The sequence below is a fragment of the Gorilla gorilla genome, chromosome 20, assembly GCF_029281585.2.
Source record: "Gorilla gorilla gorilla isolate KB3781 chromosome 20, NHGRI_mGorGor1-v2.1_pri, whole genome shotgun sequence".
Classification (NCBI taxonomy): Eukaryota; Metazoa; Chordata; class Mammalia; order Primates; family Hominidae; genus Gorilla; species Gorilla gorilla.
Window position 1 is genome coordinate 22,863,326 of NC_073244.2, and position 16,120 is coordinate 22,879,445.

General features: G+C 48.3%; 1 protein-coding gene across 9 annotated transcripts in view; it reads right to left on the reverse strand.

Annotated features, from left to right (window-relative positions):
• EPS15L1 (epidermal growth factor receptor pathway substrate 15 like 1) overlaps positions 1-16,120 on the reverse strand; it is a 116,494-nt gene that overhangs the window by 71,219 nt on the left and 29,155 nt on the right. For 8 of the 9 annotated variants that reach the window (XM_019015667.4, XM_019015666.4, XM_055372058.2 and 5 more), the window contains exons 2-8: positions 15,413-15,454; positions 15,128-15,217; positions 14,098-14,145; positions 11,017-11,112; positions 10,184-10,246; positions 7,610-7,735; positions 1,935-1,994 (exon numbers count right to left, since the gene is read on the reverse strand). In XM_019015667.4, coding sequence (XP_018871212.2) covers positions 1,935-1,994; positions 7,610-7,735; positions 10,184-10,246; positions 11,017-11,112; positions 14,098-14,145; positions 15,128-15,217; positions 15,413-15,454 — 525 coding nt within the window. Of the gene's footprint in view, positions 1-1,934; positions 1,995-7,609; positions 7,736-10,183; positions 10,247-11,016; positions 11,113-14,097; positions 14,146-15,127; positions 15,218-15,412; positions 15,455-16,120 lie in introns of those variants that run through there. The other variant, XM_055372053.2, reaches the window with a different exon arrangement.

The following is a 16,120-nucleotide window of genomic DNA, read 5'->3' on the forward strand; positions in this document are numbered from 1 at the left end:
ACAACAGGATGTAACACACAGGACTGGGTTCTCTTTAGACACAAGGGACATTTTTGGGACAACTGATAAAATCTGAGTAATATCCTGGGATTAGATAATAATAGACACGCTCATACAGAATATAAGGTGTATATACAGGATATAATGAAAACATCATAAATGCAGTGCTATCATGTGAATTTCCTGATTTTGAAGTGGATAATGGTTATGTGTGAGAGAAGTCCTTGGTTTTAGGAAATACGCACTGAAGTGTTTGTGGATGAAGAGGCATCATGTCTGCAACTTAACTCTAAAATGGTTCAGAGGAAAACTTCGTGCAGCAGTGGGAAGGGCCAGAGAGTGATGGAGGGAGGGAGGAAGAAGGGAGGAGAAAGATAAAACAAATGTAGTAAATTAGTGACACTGGGAAATTTGAGTGAAGAGTTTTCAAAAGAATTTTCTGTCGGAGGCCAAGAGGGGAGGTCGCTTGAGTTGAGTTCGAGGCTGCAGCAAGGGTGTTCACGTCACTGCACTGGAGCTGGGGTGACAGAACAAGACTCTGTCTCAAAAACAAAAAATAATTCTCTGTATTACAGGTTGAGTATCCCTTATCCAAAATGCCTGGGACCACAGGGTTTCAGTTCTGGAGTTTTCTGAATTTCTGAATGTGTGTATTACACTTACTGGTTCAGCATTACTAATCCAAAAATCCAAAATCTGAAATTCTTCAATGAGCATTTCCTTTGAGTGTCATGTTGATGCTCAAAAAATGTCAGATCTTGAAGCATTCTGGTTTCAGACTTTCAGATTAAGGATACTCAACCTATACTAAAACTTTCCTACATACAAAGAACTATGTCAAGACAAACACTTAAAAAATGAAAGAAGGAAGGCTGGGTGTGGTGTCTCATGCCTGTAATCCCAGCACTTTGGGAGGCAGAGGCGGGCAGATCACTTGAGGCCAGGAACTCAAGACCAGCCTGGCCAATATGGTAAAACCCCATCTCTATCAAAAATACAAAAAAATTATCTGGCTGTGATGGAGTGCACCTGTAATTCCAGCTACTTGGGAGACTGAGGCATGGGAATTGCTTGAACCCAGGAGGCGGAGGCTGCAGTGAACCAAGATTGCACCACTGCTCTCCAGCCTGGGTGACACAGCAAGACTCCGTGTCAAAAAAAAAAAAAAAAAAAGAAAGAAGGCCAGGTGCAGTGGCTCACGCCTGTAATCCCAGCACTTTGGGAGGCCGAGGCGGGTGGATCACGAGGCAGGAGATCGAGACCATCCTGGCCAACATGGTGAAACCCTGTCTCTACTAAAAATACAAAAATGAGGTGGGCGTAGTGGCAGGTGCCTGTAATCCCAGCTACTTGGGAGGCTGAGGCAAGAGAACTGCTTGAACCTGGGAGGCGGAGGCTGCAGTGAACCAAGATTACACCACTGCACTCCAGCCTGTGTGACAGAGCAAGACTCCGTATCAAAAAAAAAAAAAAAAAAAAAAAGAAAGAAAGAAGGCCGGGCGCAGTGGCTCACGCCTGTAATCCCAGCACTTTGGGAGGCCGAGGCGGGTGGATCACGAGGCAGGAGATGGAGACCATCCTGGCCAAGATCGGGCCACTGCATGCCAGCCTGGCGATAGAGTGAGACTCCGTCTAAAAAAAAAAAAAAAGAAAAGAAAGAAAGAAAAGGGAGGGAGGGAGAGAGGGAAGGAAGGAAGGAAGAAGGGAGGGAGGGAGAGACAGAGAGGAGAGAGGGAGGGAGGGAGAGAGAGAGAGAGAAAGAAAGAAAGAGAAAGAAAAAGAAAGAAAGAAAGGAAAAGAAAGGAAAAGGAAAGGAAAGGAAAAGAAAAGAAAAGAAGAAAGAAAGAAAGAGAGAAAGACAAACGAATCCAGCAACCCCTGCGCACTGCACGTTTCCTTCCTGGGCTGGGTGGGAAGGAAACAGCAGGACTTACCACAGCGAACTCATCTCGATCCAAGTGCCCATCCTTGTCAATGTCACTGAGGTCCCAGACCTGCAAGGGAGAGACCAGCATGGGTAACTGTGGGAGGAAGGACTGGGTGAGAGTGAGACCACCTGCCGGAACTCAGACTCTCAGCCATGGCACTCACTGGGCTCAGGAGACGGCAGTCAGTATACATTTCAGAACTAGTCCGCGAGTTCTCAGAAAAACCATCACCTGTGAAGTACTGTCAACTACCAGATCTGTGGTCTGACAATCATCATGATTATAATCATATTGATTATAAATTATAAGTTTAAAGGCTATACTTTAAACTTACCCTGAGTTTCTTCTTTATTGTCTTACAGAGACATCTTAGAAAAGACAGCTTTGATTGAGTACAGGTGTTGCCCTAAACACCCACACTCCCTATGCTCACTCCTGCAAACCCCACCCCTCCCTTGCATTCTCAGCTGGGCAGGGCTGCGAGCTCATGTCTGAGCAGGTCTGTGGGTCTCATCTCCTCTCCCCAGCAGTGGATGGTGAGACAGGTGTCAGGCCACTCAGTGCGCTGAAGAGAAGGCAGGCAGGCGTGGGTTCTGGAGCGTGCCTAAGACACGTGCAGATCTCAAGCACCATCACGCTGCCAGCTTCCTGACCCATGCCAGCCTTCCTGGATGGGCACACTGCCTGCCAGGCCAACACTGGGCAGGCTGCCAGTCCCCGGATCTAAGCAGATGCCTGTGGCTCTATCCATGATGCTTCATGTGTCAGCATCACCTCTCTCCAGCCAATCACCAGGGCTTCAGTCCATGCAGGTTTCTCACATCTGGTCCTCCTCTCCACCTCTGCTGCTGCATCCGAGGCTCAGGCCTCACCAGCCCACACAGCCAAGAGCCTCCAGCTGGCCTCCCTATCCCAGTCTTGTCCCTATGGCTACCACAGGGACTGCTCCAGAACACACACCTGACCCTGCCCCACCCTGCTCCTCAGCCTGGCAGATGGGGCCCTGTCACCTGGCTGCTGCTGAGCCCCGACGGTAGCAGGTCCCTGCACCCCAACCCAGCCTCCACAGACTCCACGGGGACCTCCACCTACTTTGCCAGGGATCCAGGACTCCAACAGGCCTTTCTGGCTCCACAGTCCTCCCTCAGCCCAGGGCTTCCCCACCTCGGCACTACTGCCTGTTAGGGCTGGATCGCGCTCTGGGGTGTGGGCCATGCCGTGCACTGCAGGGTGGTGAGCAGCATTCCTTGCCTTGACCCACCAGATGCCAGCAGCACCCGACCCAGGTGTGACAACCAAAAACGTCCCCAGACATTGCCCAATGTCCCCTGGGGGTGTGGAAGTGTCCAGGGGGAGCTGTGGCCCTAACTGGCATGCCAGGCTGCCTGAGGCCTCTGTGCCTTCACTCAAGTTGCCCACATGCCCAGACTTCCACCAGAGTCCCTCTCACCCTGGAGGATGTGACCAGGGGCACCTCTTCTAGAAAGTCTTCCCCAGCTGCCCTGCTCCCCGTGCTCGAGTGGGTCAGGGGCCCTCCCCTCCACCACTGCCCTCACTGGGCCAAACTGTGATTATCAGGGATGCTGTGGGGGTGTCTAATGGACAGGGCAGGTGAAGAGGGCAGGCTCTGGGGACAGCTGCTCCAGAATGCACACTGGACCCTGCCCCGCCCTGTCCACAATAGGACCTCATCCCTTCTCCACCCTTCCACAACTGTGCGACCAAGGTGACTTCCCAACCACCCTGAAGATCTGCTTCGCCATCTGAAAAATGGGTGGTGGAGGGGTGTGAGACACAGTCCTTAACAGGAGGGCTGCAAGTGCTGGATGTGTGTCTTCACGCAGAGCACTAGGGCCCGGCCTTCACATACTAAGCCCTCAGTAAATAAGTCTCAGCATCTTAGCTATTACTTATTTGACTTCTTTGACGGTATCTAATTATCCCCACCTTCCCACTGCCCAGCACAAGGCATGCTCCACTGCAGGCTCTGAAAAATGCTTACTGAATGACTGACCAGATGCATGATGTGTGAGTGCCTGGATGCACAGATGGATGACAGCACGGATGCAAGTGCGCACGGATGAATGTATAAATATGGACACACGGGGACATGGCAGCATAGACATATAGGCACAAAGACGCATGCACAGATGTGGATAAATACATTGCATGGGCATGTGTACACACAGATGAATGGATCATAGGGATGCGGAGGGACATGGGTGCATAGATGCATGGATACAAAGATGTATGCATGGCCGGGCACAGTGGCTCACGACTGTCATCCATCCCAGCACTTTGGGAATCCAAGACGGGCAGATCACCTGAGGCCAGGAGTTCGAGACCAGCCTGGCCAACATGGTGAAACCCTATCTCTACTAAAAATATAAAAATTAGCTGGGCGTGATGGGGTGCACCCATGTTCCCAGCTACTTGGGAGGCTGAGACAGGAGAATTGCTTGAACCAGGGAGGCAGAGGTTGCAGTGAGCCAAGATGGTGCCAGTGCACTCCAGCCTCGGTGACAGTGAGACTTCATCTCAAAAAAAAAAAATTTTTTTTTAAATAAATAAATAAATAATACTTATATTTATGGTTACATAGAAGGTATACATTCTTTTTTGTTTTCTTTTTTTTTTTTTTGAGACAGAGTCTCACTCTGTCACCCAGGCTGGAGTGCAGTGGTATGATTTTGGCTCACTGCAACCTCTGCCTCCCAGATTCAAGCGATTCTCCTGCCTCAGCTTCCCGAGTCGCTGGGACTACATAAGCGTGCCACCACGCCCAGCTAATTTTTGTATTTTTAGTAGAGATGGGGCTTCACCATGTTGGCCAGGATGGTCTTGATCTTTTGATCTCGTGATCCGCCCGCCTCGGCCTCCTAAAGTGCTGGGATTACATGCGTAAGCCACTGTGCCCGGCCAGAAGGAATAAGTTCTAAAGTTCAACAGCACAACAGGGGAACTATAGCTAACAATAATTTATCGTATCTTTCAGAGTCTTCCAGAAGAGAAGATTTGAATGTTCCCAACACAAAGAAAGGATCAGTGTTTGAGGTGATGGATATGCTAATTACCCTGCTGGGATCATTACACATTGTGTGCATGTATCAAACCACCACGTGGACCCCACACTACAACTATTATGTATCATCAAAAATAAAAATAATAAAACACAAAATAAAGCAAAACACGGTTGACTCTTGAACAACATGGTTTGTTGAACTGTGCAAGCTCACTTATGCTCGTATTTTTCTAACCAAACGTGGATACAAAATACAGTAGTCATGGGACGTGAAACCCGAATATACAGAGGGCCGACTTTTGTATGTGCAGGGCTGATTGCAGGACTTGAGTATGCGTACATTTTGGTGTATGGTAGGGGCCCTGGAACCAATCCCCCTAAGTATACCAAGGGACAACTGTACTTTTAGTTAATAGAAACAAATTGAGGCTTTTAAAATTAATTAATTTGGCCAGGCACAGTGGCTCACGCTTGTAATCCTCGCACTTTGGGAGGCCGAGGCAGGTGGATCACCTGAGGTCAGGAGTTCAAGACTAGCCTGACCAACATGGTGAAACCCCATCTCTATTAAAAATACAAAAATTGGCTGGGCATGGTGGCTCACACCTGCAATCCCAGCACTTTGGGAGGTCAAGGCAGGCAGATAACGAGGTCAGGAGATCGAGACCATCCTGGCTGACATGGTGAAACCCCATCTCTACTAAAAATATGAAAAATTAGCCAGGCGTGGTGGTGGGCACCTGTAGTCCCAGCTACTTGGGAGGCTGAGGCAGGAGAACGGCGTGAACCCAGGAGGCGGAGCTTGCAGTGAGCAGAGATTGCGCCACTGTACTCCAGCCTGGGCAACAGAGCAAGACTCTGTCTCGAATAAATAAATAAATAAATAAATACAAATACAAATACAAGTACAAATACAAATACAAAAATTAGCCGGCTGTGGTGGTGCATGCCTATAATCCCAGCTACTCGGGAGGCTGAGGCAGGAGAATTGCTTGAACCTGGGAGGAAAGGTTGCAGTGAGCTGAGATCATGCCACTGCACTCCAGCCTGGGTGACAGAGCGAGACTCTGTCTCACAAACAAAACAAAACAAAACAAAACAAAAAATTAATTATTATTATTATTTTTTTAAACAGAGTCTCAATCCAGTTGCCCTGGCTGGAGTGCCATGGCACGATCTCAGCTTATTGCAGCCTCGACTTCCCAGGCTCAGGTGTGATTCTCCCACCTCAACCTCTAGAGTAGCTGGGACTACAGTCACGCACCACCACACCTGGCTAGTTTTTTGTATTTTTTTTTCAGTAGGGATGGGGTTTCACCATATTGCCCAAGCTGGACTCAAACTCCTGGACTCAAGTAATCTACCTGCCCCAGCCTCCCAAAGTGCTGGGATTACAGGCATGAGCCGCCACACCAGCCTAAATTGAGGGTTTTTTTTTTTTTGAGACAGTCTCGCTCTGTTGCCCTGGCTGGAGTGCAGTGGTGCGATCTCAGCTCACTGCAATCTCCACCTCCTGGGTTCAAACGATTCTCCTGCCTCAGCCTCCCAAGTATCTGGGATTACAGGTGAACACCACCACACTTGGCTAATTTTTGTATTTTTTTTTAGTAGAGACAGGGTTTCACCATGTTGGCCAGGCTGTTCTCGAACTCCTGACCTCAAGTTATCCACCCACCTCGGCCTCCCAAAGTGCTGGGATTATGGGCGTGAGCCACCGCACCAGGCTAAGACTTTCTTTAAAGAGAATGCATAAAATTTTTCCTAAATTTGCAGCAGAGTTGAAAATACTTTTACCTTGAGCTTTATTGGAAGAAAAAGAGTAATTAATAGTAGAAAAGAGCCAGGAGTGGTGGTGCTTTTGCAGTCCCAGTTACTCCGGAGGCTGAGGTGGGAGGATGGCTTCAGCCTGGCAGTTCGAGACCAGCCTGGGCAACACAGTGAGACCCCATCTCTAAAAACTCAAAAAAAGAAATAAAAAAGCCCGGGTGTGGTGGCTCACGCCTGTAATCCCAGCACTTTGGGAGGCCGAGGCGGGTGAATCCGAGATAGGAGTTTGGGACCAGCCTGGCCAACATGGTAAAACACCATCTCTACTATAAATACAAAAATTAGCTGGGTGTGGTGGCATACACCTGTAATCCCAGCTACTTGGGAGGTTGAGGCACGAGAATTGCTTGAACCGGGGAGGCAGAGGTTGCAGTGAGCCGAGATCGTGCCACTGCACTCCAGCCTGGGCAACAGAGCAAGACTCCATCTCATAAATAAATAAATAAATAAATAAATAAATAAATAGACACAGACACACATTCCCACATTCAGCACAATGGAAAGGGGGAAAGCCCAGGTTGGGGAGCTTAAGACTGAGCTCTACTGGTCCCAAAGCCCCAGGCAGCAATTTCACTTCTGAGTCCACCTCCTCATCTGTGAAGTGGAAGGATTCTGGCACCTTCCCCAGGGACTGGGTGAACACTGTAAGCCACACCCTAGGAAGCCCTGAGCCAGCTGGGGCTGGACCCACAGGAGCGCTGATGAAAGCCCCTGATGGCACAGGCAGAAAACAGAGCAAGAGCCTTGTAAGCACCGTGGGGAAAGAGAACAGTGGCGCCCACACACAGCAGGGACACTGAGTGCAGAAGAACCAAGCCCGTGGCCCACTTACCCTGCCCAGGACATCAAGAGGCAGCTTTGAGTTCATGAGGACTGGCTTGACTTTGTCTCCAGAGAGCAAACCATTGATGGGCAAGAGGCTTTCAAAAATCCCATCAAATTTGGCCTTTTCTTCCACCTAGTTGGAAAGAAATAGCCCGAGTAAGTAGGAGAGCGCACCTGTGTGAGTGTCCAGACCGAGCTCTGACCGAAAGCCAAGTGAAAATGGCCACGGACCCATCATCACCCTTGGCTAAAAGCACAAAATGATCTTAGAACAGTCTTGACCCCTTGGTTTCCAAAGTGAACATACACCCTGAAGGAAATAACGTTATGGCAACCTCGGATCTGGGAGCCAAGGTCCTCAGGAGGGAGGCCCTGGCCCCGGGTCTTGTCCTTCGTCCTAGCTGCTGCCTGAGTGTGGCAGGAGTCTCCCATGGTGGGGCAGTGTCTTTGCAGGGAGACAAAGATCAGTCTCACCTGCCTCCAAGGAGCCCACTTGTACCAGAAAGACAAAAGTGTGAGCAGATGTTAGTGCTTGAGCAAATAATTATCAAAATCAACTTAAAGTACAGGAAGTCCTCTTTTTTTTTTTTCTTTTTTCTTTTTTTGAGACAAAAATCTTGCTCTGTTGCCCAGGCTGGAGTGTAGTGGCACAATCTCAGCTCACTGCAACTTCCGACTCCCAGGTTCAAGCAATTCTCGTGCCTCAGCACTCGTACCTCCCGAGTAGCTGGGATCACAGGCATGCGCCACCACGCCCGGCTAATTTTCATATTTTTTGTAGAGATGGGGTTTCAACATGATGGCCGGGTTGGTCTTGAACTCCTGGCCTCAAGTGATCCGCCTGCCTCGGCCTCCCAAAGTGCTGGGATTACAGGTGTGAGCCACCAAGCCCGGCCACATACAGGAAACCCTCCATTTCTAATGGTAAATAAATTAATACGTAAATAGGAATAGCTCTTCATGAACAGAGGGAAGGTGCAGCATTAGGATAGGGAGTCACAGTTCCTGCTGTTCTGAAAGACACAGGGCAGGCAGCTCGTAAAAGGGGCCACGAGTGAGGCAGTGGCTTCCAGTCTGTTCCACCCTCCAAAGGAAACTTAACATTCCTGAACTGTACACTTAGAAATGGTTAAGATGGTAAATGTTATGTGATGTGTCTTTCAACCACAATAAAAATTTTTTAATTTTTAAAAGACAAAAACCAAGACAGAGGCCTCAGTCACAGAGATGAGATCACCGGCAGACACCGCATGCTCTCACGGCTGTTGGTGCTAAGAAGCTGAGCGCTGCAGGTCTGTCTCGGGGGCCTGGGATCCTCTCCTGGCCATCGGACTTGCTGACTCAGTGCCTTCAGAAGCCCAGAAATGTTCACAACGGAAACAAACACTTGGCACTTCGGGCTTGTTCTTTCTGACTGTGGCTGTGAATGGAATGCAGAATCTCTCTCGACCACAGTCCACCCCAATTACAGCATCTGGTCCTGCGCTCCCTGACTCCTCTCTGCGAGGTCCCCAGGCCCCTCAGTCCCAGCTCTTCCAGTGAGGCCTGGACATAACCCCTGCTGGAAAAGAGCCATCACATTTTAAAGTATAAGATCTCTTGGCACTGTTTCCCATGACAAAGTAGCTCTTTTTCAAAGTCCACACAATGCGCTGGGTGACAGGGAGAAACCCTTCACCACAGTGATTGCCACTGGCAAAGTGCTTGATGACAGAGGTGACTGCATGACTCCTCGGTCACATGACATATCTTCATGTCCTCTCCCTGCACAGATACCCCCACCCAGCCCATGACCTCTCCAAGAAGGGAGCAAACCAACCGTGTAAACATGGGACGAAAGTGCTTGGGACCTTTATTTGAGAGCAAGAGTGTTATTCATGTCAGGATTTAAGCCACATAAACGTGAGGAAATGTGACAGTCTGAAAGTGAAGGGAAGGTGAGGAGGCCTCATGTCATCTGGAGGGACCATGCTCACTTCCTTTAGAAGGAATTCTGTACTTAGAAGTCAGCCCTCGTTTTTTTTCTTCTTTCTGGAAGCAGTAGCTTATCTTTCCAGCCACAACATCCTCTGTTTTAAAAATAACACTTCAAGTGCTGAGAGAGGCTTTTCACAAAGCAATCAGAACATCAGGGAGGAAAGAATGGTAACATGCAAAGTGGCTGGAAAGAAGCGAGAAAGCAAGGGACACATTTGGGGGTCCACGTGCTTGCAAGCTCTCACCGTTTCCTCTTCTATTCTGAATAACCAACACAAGCAGCAAAAACCACAGAATGTGACCTAAAGATGCAAGATTTAAACTGCAGCCCTTTAATAATCCAACTCCTGACACTTAGTTGTCCAGGCAGGCAACTCCCAATTCCAGTGAAGGGCCACAGCCTTTGTAAAAGGTGTTCATTAGAAGAGGCGTTTCATCCAAGTGCTGTGGCCACTCACACTGAGACAGAAGAGCTGACACAATCATCCTATAAAATGTTCTGAACAACATCAAACTAGAACAATTCCAGAACCATTCTAGAAGAACTGCTGGAACAATTCTATCTGAAGGAGAGCCAAGGAGGGAGCTATTCCCGTTCACTTACCCTCACAGCCCAGTGGGCCTCTGCAGAGGGCGGTGTGACCATCAGAGGGCTGCTGGTGTCGTGCTGAGAAGAGAGAGAAACATTCCTTTGTGGCTGGCACAGAATTAAATCATAGGTGGGTGGGTTTGCTGAAAAGGATATACGTTTCAAAGTGCTTTCAAAAAAGGGAAGACTTCACAAAGTTAAACACAGAATCACCACATGACCCAGCAATTCCACTCCTACATATTGACTCAAATGAATTAAAAACGGATGTCCAAACAAATCCTTGTACATGAATGCTGGTAGCAGCACTATTCACAACAGTCAAAAGGGTGGAAATAACCCACATGTCCAGAGAGATGAATGGATAAAGATGTGGTCCATCCAGTAAATGGAATATGGAAACACTGATCCATTCTACAACATGAATGAACCCTGAAAACACGATGCTGAGAGAGAGGCCAGACACAAAAGACCATGTTAGAGAATTCCATTGATAGGAAATGTCCAGAACAGGCAAATCCATTGACAGAAATAAAATTAGTGGTTGCCAGCGACTGGGAGCGGGAGACAAGGAGTGATTACTTAATGTGGATGGGGTCTCCTTGGGGGGGGATGAAAATGTTCTGGAGCTAGACAGAGGTAATGATGACACAACACTGTAAATGCACTAAATACCACTGAATAGTTCACTTTAAAATTATTAATTTTCTATTATGTGAATTTCACCACAATAAAAGGGGAAGGCTAGAGAAAACATGGAGATATACATGCACATACACACACGCACATACACACACACACACATCTGGTATTAGAAGAATGTGAACTTGAAGGACTTGGACACTCACAAATTTAGGCGGTGGCATGCTCAAATTCAGATTGCTCAAGGTAACTTCATGGCCACTCTGTGCACAGGCCACCAGTCTCAGTGCAACATAGAAACCCTGCAAGTCCAAAGAAAGGGAGGGAGTAAACAGCACATCGCCAGTGAGGGTAGGGGGAGCTGTCTCTAACAGCAGGCTTCAGGGAAAGAGGATGTCCACTTCAACAATGAAGACTGTCCGTGCAAAAACCCCTTGGAGTGTTGGGCTGAACTGGACTCACCTTGGGGACATCGCTTAAATGAATACACTAAAATGGACTTATCCTGGCCGGGTGTGGTGGCTCATGTCTGTAATCCTAGCACTTTGGGAGACCGAGGCAGGTGGATCACCTGAGGTCAGGAGTTCGAGACCAGCCTGGCCAACATGGCGAAACCTCATCTCTACTAAAAACATAAAAATCAGCCAGGCGGGGTGGCAGGTGCCTGAAATCCCAGCTACTTGGGAGGCTGAGGCAGGAGAACCACTTGAACCCAGAGGGTGGAGGCTGCAGTGAGCCAAGATCATGCCACTTCACTTCAGGCTGGGCAAAAAGAGCAAAACTCCGTCTCAAAATAAATAAATTAAATTAAATTAAATGGACTTATTCCACTGCATCTGGAAATCTGTAAAATTTCAGATGCATATATTTTCCAAAAACTATGAGCTCCCAACATTTAGGAAATGTTAGGTTGTATAAAGCAACAAAGTTAAACATGGTTAAGGTTACGAATGATGGACCAAATATGTGCCGAATTTTTGTTTGTTTTAGAGATAGGGTCTCACTCTGTCACCCAGAGTGCAGTGGCGCAATCACAGCTCACTGCAACCTCAAACTCATGGGCTCAAGCGATCCTCCCGCCTCAGCCTCCTGAGTAGCTGGGACCACAGGTGTGCACCACTATGCCCAGCTAAGTTTTTATGTATTTTTTTAGAGGTGGGATCTCACTATGTTGCCCAGGCTGGTCTCAAATTCCTGTCCTCCTGCCTTAGCTTCCTGAGTAGCTAGGATTACAGGTATGAGCCACTGCACCTGGCTATGCATTGAATTTTTTCTAAAGCAGTCTTAAATACACACGGTTGGTCAGAAACTCATATCTGTGGTTCACCACGATCCCCTCGGCCTCGTTGAATGGAACATCCCCTGCCCACCCCCAGTGGCCTGGCGTGGACCCCACCTAGACACGGGAAGGAAGTTGAACTAGGCTGTCAGGTGCCTCCCTCCTAACCCAGGACCCACCACACAAAGGCTCGGTGGACTTGTGAGGCATCACTTAGCTTGGTTTTTTCTGTTTTTTTTTTATTAACTGGCCTAAGAACATGGATACTTTTAAAGCTATAAATACTGTTAACAGTTTTAAAAGTGTCTTCAAAGAGATAAGTGCTAGGATCGGCCTTTCGCAGCCTGCTGTCCTCAGAAGCCCTTGCAGAGTGTAGAGGATCATAAGAGGGTTTTGAGAAAAGGGGACCTTTCATCCCTGCAAGGTCTGAGAAAAGAGAAAAATTAATAAATAGTAAAGAAAAAAAGAAAAAGGAATTAAGTAAGTTTAGAGGAACTGCATTAAGCAAAGTCAAATTTCTTTTCCATAGGAATTCTCAGAACTTTTAACATGCAGACATGAGGCCGGGCACGGTGGCTCATGCCTATAATCCCAGCACTTAGGGAGGCCAAGATGGGAGGATTGCTTGAGCACAGGAGTTTGAGACCAACCTGGGCATAGTGAGACCTCGTCTCTACAAAAAAATAATAAAAATTAGCCAGGTGTGGCAGTGTGTGCCTGTGGCCTCAGGTACACGAGAGGCTGAGGCAGAAGATCACTTGAACCCAGAAGATCGAGGCTGCAGTAAGCAGTGATCGCACCACTGCATTCCAGCCTGGGCAACAGAGCGAGGCTCAAAAAATAAAAAATAAAAAAACAAAACAAAAAACATGCAGACATGCACCATGAACCTCAAAGAAGGGAGGTACAAGTGAAGGGGGTTTCCTGACAGACTGGACCACAAGTCACCGCACAGCACAAACAAGGTCCCTTCTAACAAAACGGCCATCTACGACCACTTAAAATCACTTATAAGTACAGGCTGAGTATTCCTCATCCCAAATGCTTGGGATCAGAAGAGTTTCAGATTTCAGATTTTTTTTTTTTTTTCAGATGGGGTTTTCACTGTGGAGGCTAAGGCATGAGAATCTTGTGAATCCAGGGGGCAGAGGCTGCAGTGAGCCAAGATCATGTCACTGCACTCCAGCCTGGGCAAGAGTTAGACTGTCTCAAAAAAAAAAAAAAAAAAAAAAAACTCTGATTAAGGCCTTTAGTCAAAGTTACACCAATGTCTACTTTGTTACATTAATAACACCAATGTGGCTGGGCGTGGTGGCTCATGCCCATAATCCCAGCACTTTGGGAGGCCGAGGTGGGCGGATCACCTGAGGTCAGGAGTTCGAGACCAGCCTGGCCAAGATGGTGAAACACTATCTCTACTAAAAATACAAAAATTAGCCAGGCATGATGGTTCTCGTCTGTAATCCCAGCTACTCCAGAGGCTGAGGCAGGGGAATCACTTGATCCTGGGAGGTGGAGGTTGCAGTGAGCCGAGATTGCACCACTGCACTCCAGCCTGGGCAACAGAGTGAGACTCCATGTCAAAAAAATAAAAAATAACACCAATGTTATTTTCTGGCTCTGATCACTGTGCTGTGGTTATGTAAGACACCATCACTGGGGAGAGCTGGCAAAAGATACACAGGAACCCTCCAAGCTATTTGTGCAACGTCCACGAGAGACTGGTCCAAAATAAAAAGTCTGGACAACACTTTAATCACATGTAAGGTTACAAAACATTAAAAGAAAAGTAAATAAATAAATTAAAAGATACACTAGCCATGAAAGATGGCTCCAAGTGTTTAAAAGACCTTTATTTCAAAATGAAAACTTCCCGTGTTAAGTTTGACAGCTGTGCTCATGCCTAGTAATACTTGACAGTGGAGGAATGTGGAAGGAGCCGTGGAGGTCACCCAGCCTGGGGGCTCTGCCCAGCTCCTCCACTTGCTCTGTGTACATGTGTATATACCTGTTTGTCCAAGAACCCTTTACCTTCTGGATCGGCTAAGTCCCATATCTGTGGAAACACAAAAATGCTCATAAGCATGACTGCCGATCACTGTCCACGTGTTAACAAAAACCAGAGCCGCCACCACCCCATCACTGGCCTTGCGGGGCAGGAGTGACTGTCCCCAGGTTGTCCTGCAGATGAAGAGGCCAATTCAGAGCAGGTGAATGATCTGCCCAGGGGCGCGCAGCCAGTCAGCGGCAGGGCCCAGAGGACATCCAGGTGCTCTCAGCTCCCAAGCCAATGGTGTTTATGACACCCTTCTTCCCCCAACTAAAGTCCGCAAGTGGCCAAGCGCAGTGGTTCACGCCTGTAATCCCAGCACTTTGGGAGGCCAAGGTGGGCGGATCACCTGAGGTCAGGAGTGCGAGACCAGTCTGGCTAACACAGTGAAACCCCGTCCCTACTAAAAATACAAAAAATTAGCCGGGCGTGGTGGCAGGTGCCTGTAGTCCCAGCTACTCGGGAGGCTGAGGCAGGAGAATGGTGTGAACCCAGAAGGTGGAGCTTGCAGTGAGCTGAGATCACGCTACTGCACTCCAGCCTGGGCGACACAGCGAGACTGTCTCAAAAAAAAAATTAGCCAGGTGTGGTAGCATGCGCCTGTAATCCCAGCTATTCAAGAGGCTGAGGCAGGAGAATCACTTGAACCTGGGAGGAGGAGGTTGCAGTGAGCCGAGATCGCGCCGCTGCATTCCAGCCTAGGCAACAAGAGCAAAACTCTGTCTCAAAAAAAAAAAAAAAAAAAAAAGTCCACAAGCTATCAAGACCCCAAAAGTACTTGGGTTTCTTATCTGCTACCAAAGTAGTGGTGGGGGCTGCCACCTGGGCATTTGGATCCACCAGCTGCAGCCTGAGAGGTCTGCAGCGACCAGGCCACTCCCCAGGAGGCCGGGCCCCATGGAAGGAGGCCTGCACAGGCTGGCCCTGACCTGCTGGGGGAGCTGTGAGGGCAGCCACAAAAGAGAAATCACTATTCATCTTCACATACCTTCCCAAGGATAATGTCCGAGAGGCCAGACTTCTTTAGAAAAAGCGCAGCTTCACTCGCCCCCACCCTCCCTGTGTATGCCGGATCGACCTGAAATGGGAGACCAAGAGGCAAAATAACTTTTCAGCAATGCAGCAGCAGGTGAAGTGGCACCCGCCACACTAACTATCTGCTGACAGTGAACAGAAAAGGACAAAAGGCCGCTCAGCTGGGCTTCTATTCTGTACTGTGCTTTCAGCTCAGGCATGCTCTAGTTCCATCTGATGAGACATCAGCTAAACTTACCTGCTTGTAATAAGATTCATACAACGAATTTCCAGTGGGAATCTGTAAACGAAACCACAGATATTGGTCAAAAGTGAACACAACCCCTTGGGGAAAAAAAGGGTTGCCCCCTCAATTTTGTCATGACCAAAATATATGATGATAGTTAGAGTCAAAATGCATGCACTTTAAACATCCTCTGAACACAGAATTCAGTTTATCTTCAGACACAGATATTATTATGCTTACCTGATTTAGAAAAAGTAAGCTTAATGTTCTTTAATAAATCCTGATTCTAGGGCAAACAATATAGTCACTCAGGAAACAGCAGCAGCAGCCCAGTGTCAATTTCCATTCACTGAGCAAAGGGATTTCAGCTCCTGGAGAGCTCAGAGGGAAAGGACACTCTATCCTCTGAGATTGTTCTCTGGCTCCGGAATCAGAAAAGAAGTTTCCACGCGTTATCATAAATCACCAGGCCTGCAAGCTTTCGACCAGTTTCCCTGGCCTGGGTCTGGTTCTCAACCATCCCATCCATCCTCCTCCAGCTACCTCAGTGCTCAGAGACGTGCACTGACCAGCCTGCGCCCGGAGAGCGCCGGCCAGTGACTGTTCCCACCACGGCAGGAAGGATGTGCAGTGTCCTCAGCTTGGCACTGAACATATTCCACTTCCCGACACCTCAGAGCCCCAAGACATCGCTGTTTAGAGGTCACTTCCCCATCTAGG